General features: G+C 35.8%; 1 protein-coding gene across 1 annotated transcript; it reads right to left on the bottom strand.

The window, feature by feature from the left end:
• Positions 1 to 2,485: 2,485 nt before the first annotated feature.
• Positions 2,486 to 14,202, bottom strand: LOC145465424 (putative tRNA N6-adenosine threonylcarbamoyltransferase). Its single transcript, XM_081449206.1, has 13 exons — positions 13,639 to 14,202; positions 13,458 to 13,518; positions 12,131 to 12,189; positions 11,252 to 11,523; positions 11,032 to 11,081; positions 10,701 to 10,779; positions 9,851 to 9,916; positions 9,490 to 9,523; positions 8,779 to 8,835; positions 7,586 to 7,612; positions 6,642 to 6,690; positions 6,428 to 6,526; positions 2,486 to 3,847 (listed from the first exon to the last, which is right to left on the bottom strand). Exons 1-13 carry the CDS (start codon positions 13,751 to 13,753, stop codon positions 3,802 to 3,804), a joined length of 1,014 nt encoding a protein of 337 aa, XP_081305332.1. The 5' UTR covers positions 13,754 to 14,202; the 3' UTR covers positions 2,486 to 3,801.
• Positions 14,203 to 14,256: the final 54 nt, after the last annotated feature.

Here is a 14,256-nt window from a genome sequence, read left to right as displayed (position 1 = left end):
AAAAGCTGCTTTGAATAATCAAGAGGGGGGGGGGGGGGGTCCTGCATTTTTGTTCAAAACAGTGTTAAATTGCTATCAAGAACCTTCATTGATATGCAAAATAGACCATTATTTTGAGGAACTTCCATTAATGAAAATATGACTCTGGTTACAACTTTCCAATTGCATAATCCTCTGCTGATGGTGTCACTTTAACCTACCAAATGCCCTGTAAGTAACAGGAAGCCCCATCATCTCCAACAGGAAATAGAGTCTATGGTACTCTGATGTTTCTCTAAGTTCTCAGGAATGTAGCCTATTAAGTTTGTAGACAAACTCTAACTGCATTGACCGAGGAATAATCAAAATGTTTCTGAAAGGAATTATTGTTTAAAATAACTTAGATTTGATCTTAACAAAGGCAAGCTACATTAGTGTGGACCTGAAACAAATTTATCTTAAGAAAATACTTATTTTAGGTTTCTTATATATACTAATCCAAAAAAAAAAACCATGCAAAGTTTTCATGTTTTATGTGCAAAGCCCAAAGCCCTTTTAGGTAAATATTTTCAAGCCTTAACTTATTTGATATTTTATTTCAGGAAAATAGTTGTATATGTTTTAACAAGGTGGGCACACGGAAAATAAAATCATGATTACAGAGAGAAGTATGGTTGACATCGTTAGTTTAATAGTTCCACAAGAATGTGAGAGAAATAAATAGGAAAGTTTTTTTTATGTACAAGCTAGAAGTTATTATTCTGAAAAAAAAAAACCTAAGGTTTTCAGAGATAAAGATAGAAGTGGTACTCAAGAATAAAAGAGAGAGATGGTGCAAAAAAATATTATTATTCAGGTCATAAATTTACTGACCCGAATAAAGAAAAAAAACAAGTTGGCTTAAGAACTGAAAAGTTTTCAAAAAATTAACAATTACTGGGGTATTACAATATTTTGGGTAAATAAGATGACAGCTGGTATTATGGTAGGTGTATATTATAGTGTCCTAAGAGGGATATTATTTACAAAAATTAAAGATTTTAACAGCTTTCTTTTGTCCTTGAGTACCACTCTGGGAGCTGCAGTCTTTGGATGTGAAGCAACATGACTGTATCTGTAAAAATAGATGAAGTTTTCATCCTTTGAACCTAAATAATCAGCAACTAAAATCTGGCAGGCCTATTGGAAGGGAGAGAGAGAGCATGGCCGACCTGGACCGTCTGAGAATCCATCAAGTTTAATTGGGGCTTGAAAGGGAAGGGAGAGTACCATTAATGTTTCCCTTGAAAGCTAGCAAATACTGTACCTGAATTTGCCAGGATTTGCAATGGAGAAAATGCACTCTTGTAAGACAGTTTAACAGTCATGTTTTTGGTTGTAAAGAAGCAGGTGGCTGGAAAGGCGGGCTTAGTAACCTTCTTGTTCCAGAAAGGAAGCACTTAATAGAAGATTAACTAAAGGTACGTAAAATTTCTTCTTGAAATGCATGCCAATGATTATGAAGAATCCACCTGGATTTAAAGGGCTAAAATGTTACACAAGAGCACATTTTTTAACAATAAGTTTGTAATAAAATTAGCTCAAATAAAAAATTTATCATGGTTGACACTAGGGCTTGTTATCTTTTGTAAAATTGTCACTTCCTCATCTGAATAATTATATAACTCCGATCAGTTTATTGAGTTACTATATAATTATTCAGTTAGTTACCAGTATAAGAGAACGAAAAACTTCCGAGTCCCTAACAGGACTAGCCTCCTATGCAGACGCTGTTTGGGCTTGTCACGCAATCTATCCTGAGGAGTGTGTGACAAGCCACAAGAATGTCTGTGCAGGAGGCTACATGTACTTGTAACTGGAGTTGAAGGAGTCTTGTGGTGAGCTACGGCATTTACTAGCCAGGTTAATTATAATGTGGTATGCATCCTGCACACTGTTCAGATCAGTAGGAATGTGCATAATAATCCACATAAACTAAGCTGAACATTTACCATCTCTATATTTATCACAATAACCTTCTTTTATTATTACAAATACCACAAAAATTGCTATCTAACAATTGGGCCTACTTATGGTACATTGAAAAAACATGAAAAAATTTCTTCAATATGATTTTACTTTGTGTAATTGTATTTAAACTTGTGAACATGTTGATTTTTACCTAGCAATGTCATTATGTATGGTTACCTTTTATTTTAATTAGGAAAGAGAAAGCATTTTCCATGTTTCTTTTGAGTTGTGGAAACATGAGTGAAAGTTTGGGAAAACAAAAGATATGGCCCTATTTAACTATTTGTATCATGGCCGAGTTATTGGACAGTTTCACTGGGAAACAAACTTGTGGCTCTCATTTTAGGCCAGAGGTTAAAACTAATATTTTTTGTTAGATTTTGGCCCACTGTCTTGAATGAATAACACAATTACAATCAGAAAACTGAACTGAACTTTAGGTATACATTGAAAGACGAAAATTTGGAGACAGAGACCAGGCATTTCTATCAGCAAATAAAATAATTCACAACTTGTCAGAACAAACTTTAATTTACTGAACAAGTTTAACTGTACAGTTTAACTAAGTATATTTAATTAAACTAAAATTTAACCATTAAACTATTGATTCCTACTGAATAACTGTTTCAAGATATGGCTACAACTCTGATCCTTGGAATCTTGGAACACACTGGCTACTCTATTTCAGTTTAAATTTTATTTTACCTATAGATGCTAACCAATATTGTTAAGTGAAAAAAGAACAAGTCAGAAAATAAATATTTGAAAAGCAGTATATGTGTATAAGAAATGCATACAAGTCATGTAAAATGTAGTCAGCTAACCAGCTGTAACACTAATAGAAAGGGAAAGTTTTCTTTGTAACTGTCCCTACCATTCCTGTTGTTTCAATCTTGAGATATATACTGACAACTTATCAACCAAGAACGAGATCTTTACAGGAAAATCTCAGACCAAGACCTTGCTGTATTGACCGAGCGATAGTAAGGTCAATAAGGCAAGGTTGAGGTCTGAGATTTTCCTGAAAAGACTGAGCATTCAAGGTTGATAAGTTGTTTATTATATGACTTTTTGCTTTGTTTTTGCAAGCCTGTAATCAGCCCATGGGCATTATGGAAGAATAATGCCCTACAAGTAGCCAATCAGAGCGCATGTTATATCTGCTACAAGAACAAGCCATATAACAATAGGGAGCTTAAGCAAACCACGATGACGACGGCAACGAGAACGTCACTAAACAAAAGGTTTAACGAACAAAACAATAGCTGTGCACATGTGTTATAAATCTTTGTACATTTCATTGCCGTCCTCTGCAAAACAACAACATGAAATGACCAAGTTCTGCGTCATCTACGGAACGTGGACAACAACGGCTAATTTTTCATTTTTCCATTTGGAATTGAACGCCATTGTTGCATATTTAGCTCAAGCACGTTTTTGGAGCCATTGGCATACCGAACAGATCTAAACAATCGTGAATTTCGCTTGTAAATTATAAATTCATTTTTTACTAGGCGTCGTCCTCGTCGTCGTCGTTGCTTAAGCTCCCTACTATCTAATAACGACTACCACCCTGCCTATTTTACAAAACCATTTATTTGTACATCCCTTAAATTGTCATATACGAATATCAGCAACCAAAATTTCCCTTTCCTTTGTTGACGACTGGAGGTTTTGCATCTCAAAAGGAACAAAAATTTTGGCAGAGTGCATGTACACTGGTAGAGCTGTTATCTTTTTCACTAAATTTGTTGGAAATGTGTTTTTAGACAACAAAAATGCCTACAGGTGCAATAAATGCTTCACCTAAGGTCAGCTGTCACTTCTCCAAGTTACTTTGACTTCATCTGTTCTATACCTGCCATGTTAAAATAATATTATTATATTAAGTACAGACTCTTGAAAGGAACTATAATCACAAGGATTTCACCAAACCTAAAAAATTAAAGCAAGTTTAAATCTCTCAATCCCACATGTCCCAGAGTTACGACTTGATAGTGTGCCTACAAAAGTTACAGTACTTCAGAAATTCAATGTAAGACTGGATACAAGGTTGAACTGAGGCAGATCTAAGGCGATTTGGTTGAACCTGCTAAATTAAAAAAATTGAGACATTATAACATGCTGACTTGCCCTCAGAATGCCAGAAATCCCATTTCTGAGGATCTCAATTTTAAAACATACAGGAGCGGTCCGTATCTTGAACCCCCTTCTTTAAAATCCTGCATGAGCCCCAGGTTGTACTCTGATAGATAAATTAAAGGCCCCAGAAGTAGAAGTGTTATAATTTCGCCTCTGGCATTTGTCATATAATGGACCACCTTTAAGCACACTTTACTACATCAAGTCATTATAAATCTTTGGGAATTTGCCACTTTTCATTTTAGGGAAGCATTATAAAACAGCTCTTACTGAACTATAAAACTTTTAAACAATGGTGGCAATATTTTGATTGCAAAATCTAAGAAAGACCTTTGTACTTAGATTATTTTTTTCTCCATCAAAATAGGCCGTATTCGTATTCTCGGTATTGGACTGAACTAGCTTGCAATGGAGGCTCAAGCAGGGAAATATTATAAGAAAGAGATGAATGTCATTTGCATTTGAATGGACTCCTTACAACAGCCTCAGTTGCAGGCTAGTTCTCGTCCATAATTGAAAGGCCGCGGGCAAGAACGTCCCCTAGATTTTTCGGCCATTTTTGAAAGTGTTGAAAAATAGCTGAATTTTGGTATGTGGGCTTTGTTTTACTTGAGAAAGATTGCTCTGAAGTTTTTTTTGCTGGGTTGCTCTTTGTTGTAGAGAAATACTGTGTGCAAAACAGGCACACCACTAGGAAAAACTAAGTGTTTTTGCATACGCGATATCTCGAAAACGAAATGAACTTTAGCTCAAAAACTACAGGACATTGCTTAACATACCTGACCAAAACTGCATGCGAAATTTGGAGTGTTTTCGACAAAGTTCACTTTTGATGAAAATACCTAACACTCTTTTTCCACCGAGCCCTTCAGATAAACGAAGCCGGACCTTTGTTATGATAAACCAAGCCGATCCTTTGTTATAAGTCAAAGTCTTGCCTCGGTTTGTTGTAACAAAGGATCGACTCGCTGTGATTGCAAGGACTTTGATTTCACTTAGAAAACAGCAAAAAGTTAATTTCACGCAACGTACATAAGCTCAATTTTGTTGAATTCAGGTCAAATGTGGTTAAAATGTTGATTTCATGTTAATGCCTGATGGCAAGGATGTTGATTTCTCTTAGAAACCAGCAAAATGTTGATTTCAGGTAGAAATAGGTTAAAATGCTGATTTCATGTTAACGCCTGATGGCGAGGATGTTGATTTCTCTTAGAAACCAGCAAAATGTCAATTTCATGCAATGCATAAGCTCAAAAATGTTGATTTCAGGTGGAAATAGGTTAAAATGTTAATTCATGTTAACGCGCGATGGTAAGGATGTTGATTTCTCTTAGAAAGCAGCAAAATGTCAATTTCACGCAACGCATAATCTCAAAAATGTTGATTTCAGGTGGAAACAGGTTAACATGCTGATATCACGTTAACGCCTGATGGCAAGGACGCTGATTTCTCTTAGAAACCAGCAAAGTGTCAATCTCACGCAACGCATAAGCTCAAAAATGTTGATTTCAGGTGGAAATAGGTTAAAATGTTGAGTTACGTTAACGCCTGACGGCAAGGATGTTGATTTCTCTTAGAAAGCAGCAAAATGTCAATTTCACACAACGCATAATCTCAAAAATGTTGATTTCAGGTCTAAATAGGTTAAAATGTTCACTGCATGTGAACGCCTGGTGGCAAGGATGTTCATTTCACAGGTTTATCAAGGCTTTATGATGCCTCTCAACCACCAGGCAGGCATACAAGGTACATTAAAACAATGCTCAAGATATTAGTTGACAGAGCTCTAATGCAGCACATCTCTTTTTTGTTCGATGGTACTTCCTTTGACGCTTGATTGATTCACATGTTGTGTTTCACGTCACGATAACAGATGTAAACAATCTGTTCCCAGATTTCTGCTCTATATACTGTTTTCCTTTGACTTAAAGACAGCTAAGATTCTGTGGAATACACTATAAACAGTCTGCCTGTTTGCTGTTCAACAAAATAATAATAAGGTTTCTTTTGTTTTTCATTCAACAAAAGATCTCCAAAAGATGCTGCTTGGAAAACTGAGTTTTTTTGCATACGTAATTTCTCAAAAACAAAGAGCAACCCAGCGAAAAAAAAATTCAGAACAATCTTTCTCAGGTAAAACAAAGTCCACATGCCAAAATTCAGCTATATTTGAGGACTTCAAAATGGCCAAAAAATCTAGGGGACGTTCTTGCCCATGGCATTTCAATTTACCCAGAACACGAATATGGCCTATGCCATTAAATTAACTCTTATTGTTAGTAGTGTCACAGTGTACCTCTGAGTGCATGTGGTTTTCTCAAGGGGAGTGACACATCCTGATCGGAACATCTCCCAGCCAGCTTGCGCTATCATTGCCCCATTGTCTATACAAAATCTGAGAAAAAAATGCAACAGATGTTCTCACATGTCAGTTAACAAAATTATAAATATTGAATCCCTTGTTTCATACACAGCAAGTAAATGTACAATATAATCAAAGATAGTTCTACCTTTCATCGGTAGCATAAAGTTTGGCTCCCCTCTCTTTAGCCATGACACCTAAAGCATCCAACAACACAGTCAAATTATTAAAAACTGGAACACTGGATAATGCAGTTCAAGAGTTTTCATTGGCTTAGCCATTACGGTATATGAGAAATATTATACAGTACCATGCTCAAGATATAAAACATAGGCATGCAAGGCGTGCAAGAGTTATTTTTTTGTGTGAAGTGTTGGAGATAGAAGCATTCATGGTACAGTACTACTAACTCATGAACTGTTTCAAACCTCAAGGCTTATCTTGTTCATTTAACTAAAATCCTCAGCCTAACCCACAGAAAATGTCAAAGTAAACCCAGTATATGAATACTTCCTCCTCTTTTATAGAAGAATAAATATGACCGTTCTGAACTCTATCTGGATCAAATCTTCTCACATACCAGTTACCTTGACAACAAGAAATTTGATTGGCTGTTTATAGTAGATCCAATCTGATTGGTGTGACATACATACATCTCTCACTCACTCACTCACTCACTCAATCACTCACTCACCCATTGACCCGTCCATAACATACCCGACGCGCCGACTAAGAGGTATTTTTTTTACACAAAAATAACTCAATAATTATGGAAAGCATAGTGGCCATAATTTTTTTGGCATTTTTATTTTATTTTATTAGTTTTCTATATTTTAGGGGTGCTTGAATAAAACAAGTATTCTACTTGCATTTGCTGAGCATTTTAGCTTTTAATGTATAATTATCATGTAGACACCTAGCCATGAAATGAAATCATCCATTTAATTTAATTTATTTTCTCAGTTACATAACACTGCTGCTTCAATAATTTGAAACATAACTTAAATATTGCCATCTAATAAAATAATGCTGTCATCTGACAACTGCTGAAAAAATAAAGATCATATACTTTCAAGTACAAACTGTCTTTACCCATCATTTCTTGTAATCTCTTGTTACCTATTAACAGATCAAAAACAAAATTTGGGGTAAGAATATGCCCTATGTAGACACCAGTACTAAACCTCAAAACAAAACATCCTAGTACCTCATTTGACCTGTTTCAAGATAAGATCATAAATATTAGAAAATAGCCCAGAGAAAATCTGCATGCTGATTGGTTTAAAATTGTGTTTCTATAACTCCATAGAAACACAGAACTAGCACAAGTTGTTGATGTAATGATGGTACAAGAAAAGAGAATGAACATTTTGATGGTCAAAGTAAACAAGTTGTTTTCTTCTTTACATTTTCACTCCAGAATTTTCTAAAAGAAATAGCAAACATGTTTTCTGTGTTTCTATCAAGTTATAGAAACACTCATGAGAGTGGGAGAACTCGAAAAAGCTGCATTTCTCATTTTCCCAAACTTCCACTCATGTTTCTATTAAACAATTAGATTATGAACCAGAGATTTCTATTTCGTGATAGTTGACAATGCGCCCTTGTCAACTATCACACATTGAAATCGAAAGCAAATAATCTAATAATATTGTTTAAGTATAAAATGTACTAGTTGTTCAAAACTTTATCTAAATCCTCTTCACAGACACTTTGAAAATGCCAATTAAGAAGCGGCTGTCATTTGGTTAAGAAGGGCACACTGCTATGCTACTCGCTATCTATCACAGAATAGATAGTGAGTAGCATAGTCAATCAGAAAATAGCATTCATGATAGAACAATTACACTAGGTTACACTAAAGCTTGATAGAAACATGATACATGTTTTCTATTTCTCAAATGAATGCAAATTCTAGAGCATATGGTATTTTCATTACCTAAGGTAGTTGTGAGAAATAATGATAAATAAATACAACTAATTATAGATTTATAAAAATTATTGAATGAAAAGTTTATTCTTTTACACCAAGTGAGCTACAAATCTTCATTGTATGACTCCAAAAGGCCTGAAAAATCACTCTAAGTAATGGGAAAAAGTACAAAAACTTATATAGGAGAATGGCTGAAAAAAAGGCTGGCATTACTTTGAATTTTAATTCATATCATCTACTTTGGAGATAAAAAAAAGTGTAACCTCAGACTGAGTTGCAGCAAAAAAGGGTGAAATTTTCATCAACACCATTTTCATAAATGCAGTCAAAAAATATATTAATAATCACTTACATCCCACTCCACCAACTATAAGAACCTCACTTGATCCACAGTGAGCCATTGCTCGTTCTGAAACAGAGAATTAAGAAGCACTCAGTAAAGTTTAACTGACATTCACCAAGTTCTAGAACTGCCCAAAAAATCTACAGACAATTCGGTGAATTAGGTCCACTGACTGGAATTTAGGCTTTATTAAGTGTTTGATACAATCTTTAGTTGCTAAACACATGACACTCACAAAAATGCAAAACTGCACTGCCTTGAGGAAACTATGAATTCTATTTTTATTCAGTAGTTAAAGATGATTTCCAGTCTGTACTGTGCACTCTCGAGAGTTTGTTTGCAATTTTCGTTTTGTTTCATGTAAGACATCACAAAATGTAAACATTTTGCAACCACTTACATGGAGTAAATTCAAAGTTTAAAAAGAAAACGCCACTATGGATGTGAAGCAATCGAAGCTTTATGCTTGTCCTTTCTCATATCACTTGATGAAACAACTTCACAGCTGTAAAAATCAATGAAGCTGTTGGAAAAAGAATTTGAAAGGCCTCAAAGGTATGTGGTTCACAACGAATAACATCAATTCGCATTCCATTGAGTGAGATTTATAATTTTATAAACATTAGGGTGTGGAGACTGCGCAGTATGGATTGGAAATCATCTTAAATTGCATGGTAAAAATAATCAACAAAATTAATAAGAAAAATGCAAAATTGATACCTGTTGTTTCAATTAACATGGCAAAAACTGTTTCCTGAAGAGAAATGAGTAACAAGAAACCAAGCCCATATTAGAATAAAACAAACTTGATCTGGTCACTTTAAGAAAATTTTCCTTTCACTTCAGTTAGGTGCTTGGTAGGCTTGATTGCCAGCCACTCTTTGGGAAAGGCGCCTGCATTTTGTGCACCTGCATAGTGTGCTCATGGCATGTAATTTGTGCCTTGCATGATGCACATAAACATGTGCACACTAAAAATAGCAGGCACTGTTCTTAATTTACTCTCTTTGTTTACTTATTTCGTTCTTCAGGGAGGAGGGAAGTATTTTTAGTTAATAGTTTATTTATTTTTACTTCTCACCTGAAGTGAAAAACATAAATCTTCTGGTGTACACTCTCCTGAAGCAAGTAGTTTTGGTGCCATACTCTGCCAAATAAAATGGTTCATTTTAATTCTTTCATTCATAATACAATCATAAACCAGTAAACTAAGTTACAATATTCACAATCTCACAGACCACTAGCACACATTTGCTTTCTCTGAAAAGATGAGCTATAATTTTGGAAAGTTTTTATCACAATCATCTTTATTGTGACAAATTTGAATTAAGAATTATTCAATCTGAAATACTAAGTACTCTCCAACTTCTGTATTAAGTTGTCTTCAGTGCACGGTGGCCTCATGGTTAGTGTGCTCGTCTTTGGATCGAGTGGTCTGGGTTCAAGCCCTGGCCGGGGACATCGTGTTGTGTACTTGGGCAAGACACTTTACTCTCACAGTGCCTCTCTCCACCCAGGTGTATAAATGGGTACCGGCGAACTTAATGCTGGGGGTAACCCTGCGATGGACTAGCATCATATCCAGGGGGGAGTAGAAATACTCCTAGTTGCTTCATGCTACGGAAAGCAGGATAAGCTCCAGCCTGGTGGGCCACTGGCTCGTAAGCAGACTTTACCTTACCTTCTTCTGTGTAAAAATTGAATCTGGAGGGTAGGGTCCTCTTCTTTGGGTTGTTTTGTAATGCGCACTAGAAGTACAACATGTTCACAGATCCTTACTTCCTGCTACAAGGATGACAGGCTCAAAGCAATCCTGTGCTTACTTATCCATTTCCTGTTTTGACAAATTGATTGACACTTGTCTCTAATAGGCTAACAGAAATGGCTGAAGAACACCTTGATTAGAATAAGTCTAGACTGAGTAAACTTACTTCAATATATGACAGAATCCCTGAAAATGACACATCCATTCCTTTTACTGTATATGGCAAATCAATAAGCTTCTTTCCCCTAAACAGAATGATTAAGATGGCTTCCACTGAATGGTCGTGCAATAATGGTGAAAATACAGTTACATATACCAAAACACCTCATAACATGGTAACATTTTGGATTCATTTACAAAGAACTTATTGAGATCTTAGCTGTCAAGCTGACCCCGCAATATATTTTATTTTTTATAAAGCATTCATTAAAATAAGAGAATCTTTACCAGTTTAGCTTTGAAAAAGAGACCCTATATGGTTATTATCAAGGGTTTACCTTTTAGCCATCTGTTCTATGTTGTATCCAGGACTTGGATCATTTGAAAGCTGAAAGATATACAAATGTAACAAGTGAATAATTTAAGATAACATACAAAAAATCAGGTTTATACAGATCTCTTTTACATTAACTTGAAATCATGCTCAATAATGTTTTCTCTTTTTCTTTTAAATAGAACAATTAACAAATAGTCAGAATTTACAATATTCCTTGATACCTTCAAGACCCTTGCAAATCTATCCAGACAATTACCAACAGCAATGTCAATGGTTTCTCCAAATATACGATATCGCCGCTGTAAGTACGCTATAACTTGTGTGTTCCCACCACTCACATAGAGGACAGTGGGGTTGACAGCACCTGTCACAAGCCGTCCCATCTCAATGTGTCCAATGCAATGATTGACAGCCACAATAGGCTTCTTCCAAAGCTGAGCGACTGTCCGTGCAACAACGGCCACAGAGACTAAAGGGGCACCCATACCAGGACCTGAATTTCAAAAGAATTATGCAGACCTTTAGAAAATGTGTAATGGTGACTTCACATAAAGCTGGTTTTCCTTCAAATACAGTTAAAGAACAGTATACAAATTTAACCGCTTAGCATTACACATTAATTTTAAGTCTTTAACTTCAAGTTTATTAAAAGAGAAATACTTGACCCACCTATTTAAGGTCAGAATAATTTCAAAATAGTTCAGTTTTCATCAAAAGGGAAGGGGGAGTCTGGGACCAATAACTTATTAAACAAAATTTGTAGTGATTGCTTGTGTGGCCTAGAGGAGATGAAGGTTAGTGGAATATCAAATCAGAGATCAGGTGTTCCAATCTGGGTGAGTGCAAAATTTAAAAAAAGATCTGAATGGGTTGACAGGGATTCTGGCAGGTTAGGGTAGGGTTAAGGATTGAGGTGGGTGGGTGGTGTGCTAACATTTGTTTTAAGAACCCCTAACAGGTGAAAAAAAGGTTTAAAAAATTTAACCTAGATTGAAATCACTCTGGCCAAAAATACATTTTAAACTACAACATATCCCTACAGAAGCTGGTGATATTTGAACTAAATCATGCCTTTAAAATCATATCATCATTTAAATAACCTTTGGTGTAGCACACACAGTCAATCTCCTGGGGTTTGACATTAGCTTCTTTCAAAGATCTAAAACAAAACATAATCTTGCAAAATCAGCTTTAACAGACTGATTCAAGAGTTTAAGGCACAGTGTAAGGTAAGGTACAGTGGAACCATGCTTTATGGTCACCTCAATCCACCATACTGTTTAATGTTTGGGCCTTAACACAAATTCTTTCAAAATTTAGATCTATCTCAAAAAAAGGTCTCCATAGCTTGCAAGCAGCAACTTTGCATCCACAAAAGCCCAAGTGAAGTGAGCTGAATCATTTTTACAGCATTTTCCAATAATTTATCGGTAAAAATTGCAAAAATGATTTGGTACTACCCTGTAAAATTGTTACTACTACTAAGATTGATATGAAGTATATATGAAATAATTCATATTTGAACTGCAGTTGTAGATGAAAGTAAAGAATGATCATCGCAGTAAATTTTCCAATCTAAGCAATTGGAAAGAAGAAACCTGAAAAAATCAGGAATTATTTCAAATATACTTCACATCATTTCACTCCTCACAGGAAGATATGAACTCAGTTAATTGACGTTGCTCCGAATGTGTGGCTTCATAACTCAGTTGGTAGAGCATCGCACCAGTATCGCGGAGGTCATGGGTTCGAATCCTGTTGAAGTCCTGATTTTTTCAGGCTTCTTCTTTCCAATTGCTTAGATTGGAAAATTTATTGTGATGATCATTCTTCACTTTCAACTACTAAGATTATCATGCACTACCCTTTTGAAACAAAGATACCCTTGCTTGGTGAGAAATGAGAGGAGACCTCTGCTTGAAACTGCTCAATTTTCTATCACTCAGGTGCGAAGGGAATCCCTGTCTCGCAGGGTAATTATACAAGACCAAAATTGCATACTTATTGGTTGCAGACAATAGCCACCAATCAGGAGGCCCACTGGTGGTTGGATTAGCAAGGTCATGCTATATAGGAATAGCTCTGGTTTTAGAGCAGAACACAATATTGCGATCATCGCCCATGCTGAACAATATGAACTTAGTGATACAAAATGTAGACATAGTCTGGGCCCACTGTGATTTGCATACATGTACCCAGCCCAGTCTGCAATAAAATTCCTCTCAAGATTGTCCACTTAACAACGGCAAGCACTAAAGGCAGAATGTTTTGCGGTCCTTTTTGACTTTAATAAGTAGCAATCTCACCAAACAAATTTCCAATTAATTGGCCTGGCCAAGAAATCAAACACGAAATTATGCACGTTGCACAGTAAAGCTTCCCAGTTTGCATGGATGTCCAGTGTGCAGAACTGTTTATGCAATGTACCTTCTCAAAATGTCAATGATATTTTCTCGGTGATGTTTCGCCGTATCTCTTGGTAGGAACCCTAAGAATAGATATCGTGTAATTACGTATACCTCCACTCACATTGTGAACAGAACATTTAATACGCTTAACTAGAAGAAAGCAAACCTGAAATGTAATTTTTCCCACGTGCACAGCTTACCTTGTCCCGGCGGAGTAATGTAAGTTGTTCGTACATTAGAGAGGACAACGCCGTCTTTTATAATGCCAATGCCTAGTTTGTTTGCACTACCTTCAAATCCGATAGCAATTGTCATGGTGAAATTGTCAAATACAGCAGAAACAAAATAAAGAAACCGTTTGAGAACTTTCCTCTCAGATCGCCGCCATTTCGTTATTCCCAGAACCCAGTCTTTCTCCACTCTTTGGCAGAGAAATTTATGGTAGAGGCCCTGTGGTAGAGGGGACGGTATGTTGAAAGTGTGCGGTTGGGGTGGGGTAGGATGGAAAGGGTACAAGGGTATAACGTTTTAATTTTTTTCCAACTTTGAAAAAAAGAAAAAGAAAGAATTTTTCTTTTCATTACAAATTGTTTTTCCTTAATCATAACTCTTCCTATTTTGAGAAACAACACGACGTTTTCTAAAAACATGTTTCAACAGAATCTTCTGTCGTCTTCAGTTTAAATTACAAAGTACAGAGTTGATATATAGTGTATGCAAAATGCTAATTGACTATAAGAACAAAAGGAAACATGACAGTGTAAAATATTACAAAGAAAGTTTTAAATTAACTCTTCCTATCTGTGCACAAGTGGTTT

This window comes from Orbicella franksi, chromosome 13, assembly GCF_964199315.1.
Source record: "Orbicella franksi chromosome 13, jaOrbFran1.1, whole genome shotgun sequence".
NCBI lineage: Eukaryota > Metazoa > Cnidaria > Anthozoa > Scleractinia > Merulinidae > Orbicella > Orbicella franksi.
The sequence above is the reverse complement of the archived record's forward strand: the minus strand, read 5'-3'. Positions and strand labels throughout refer to the sequence as shown.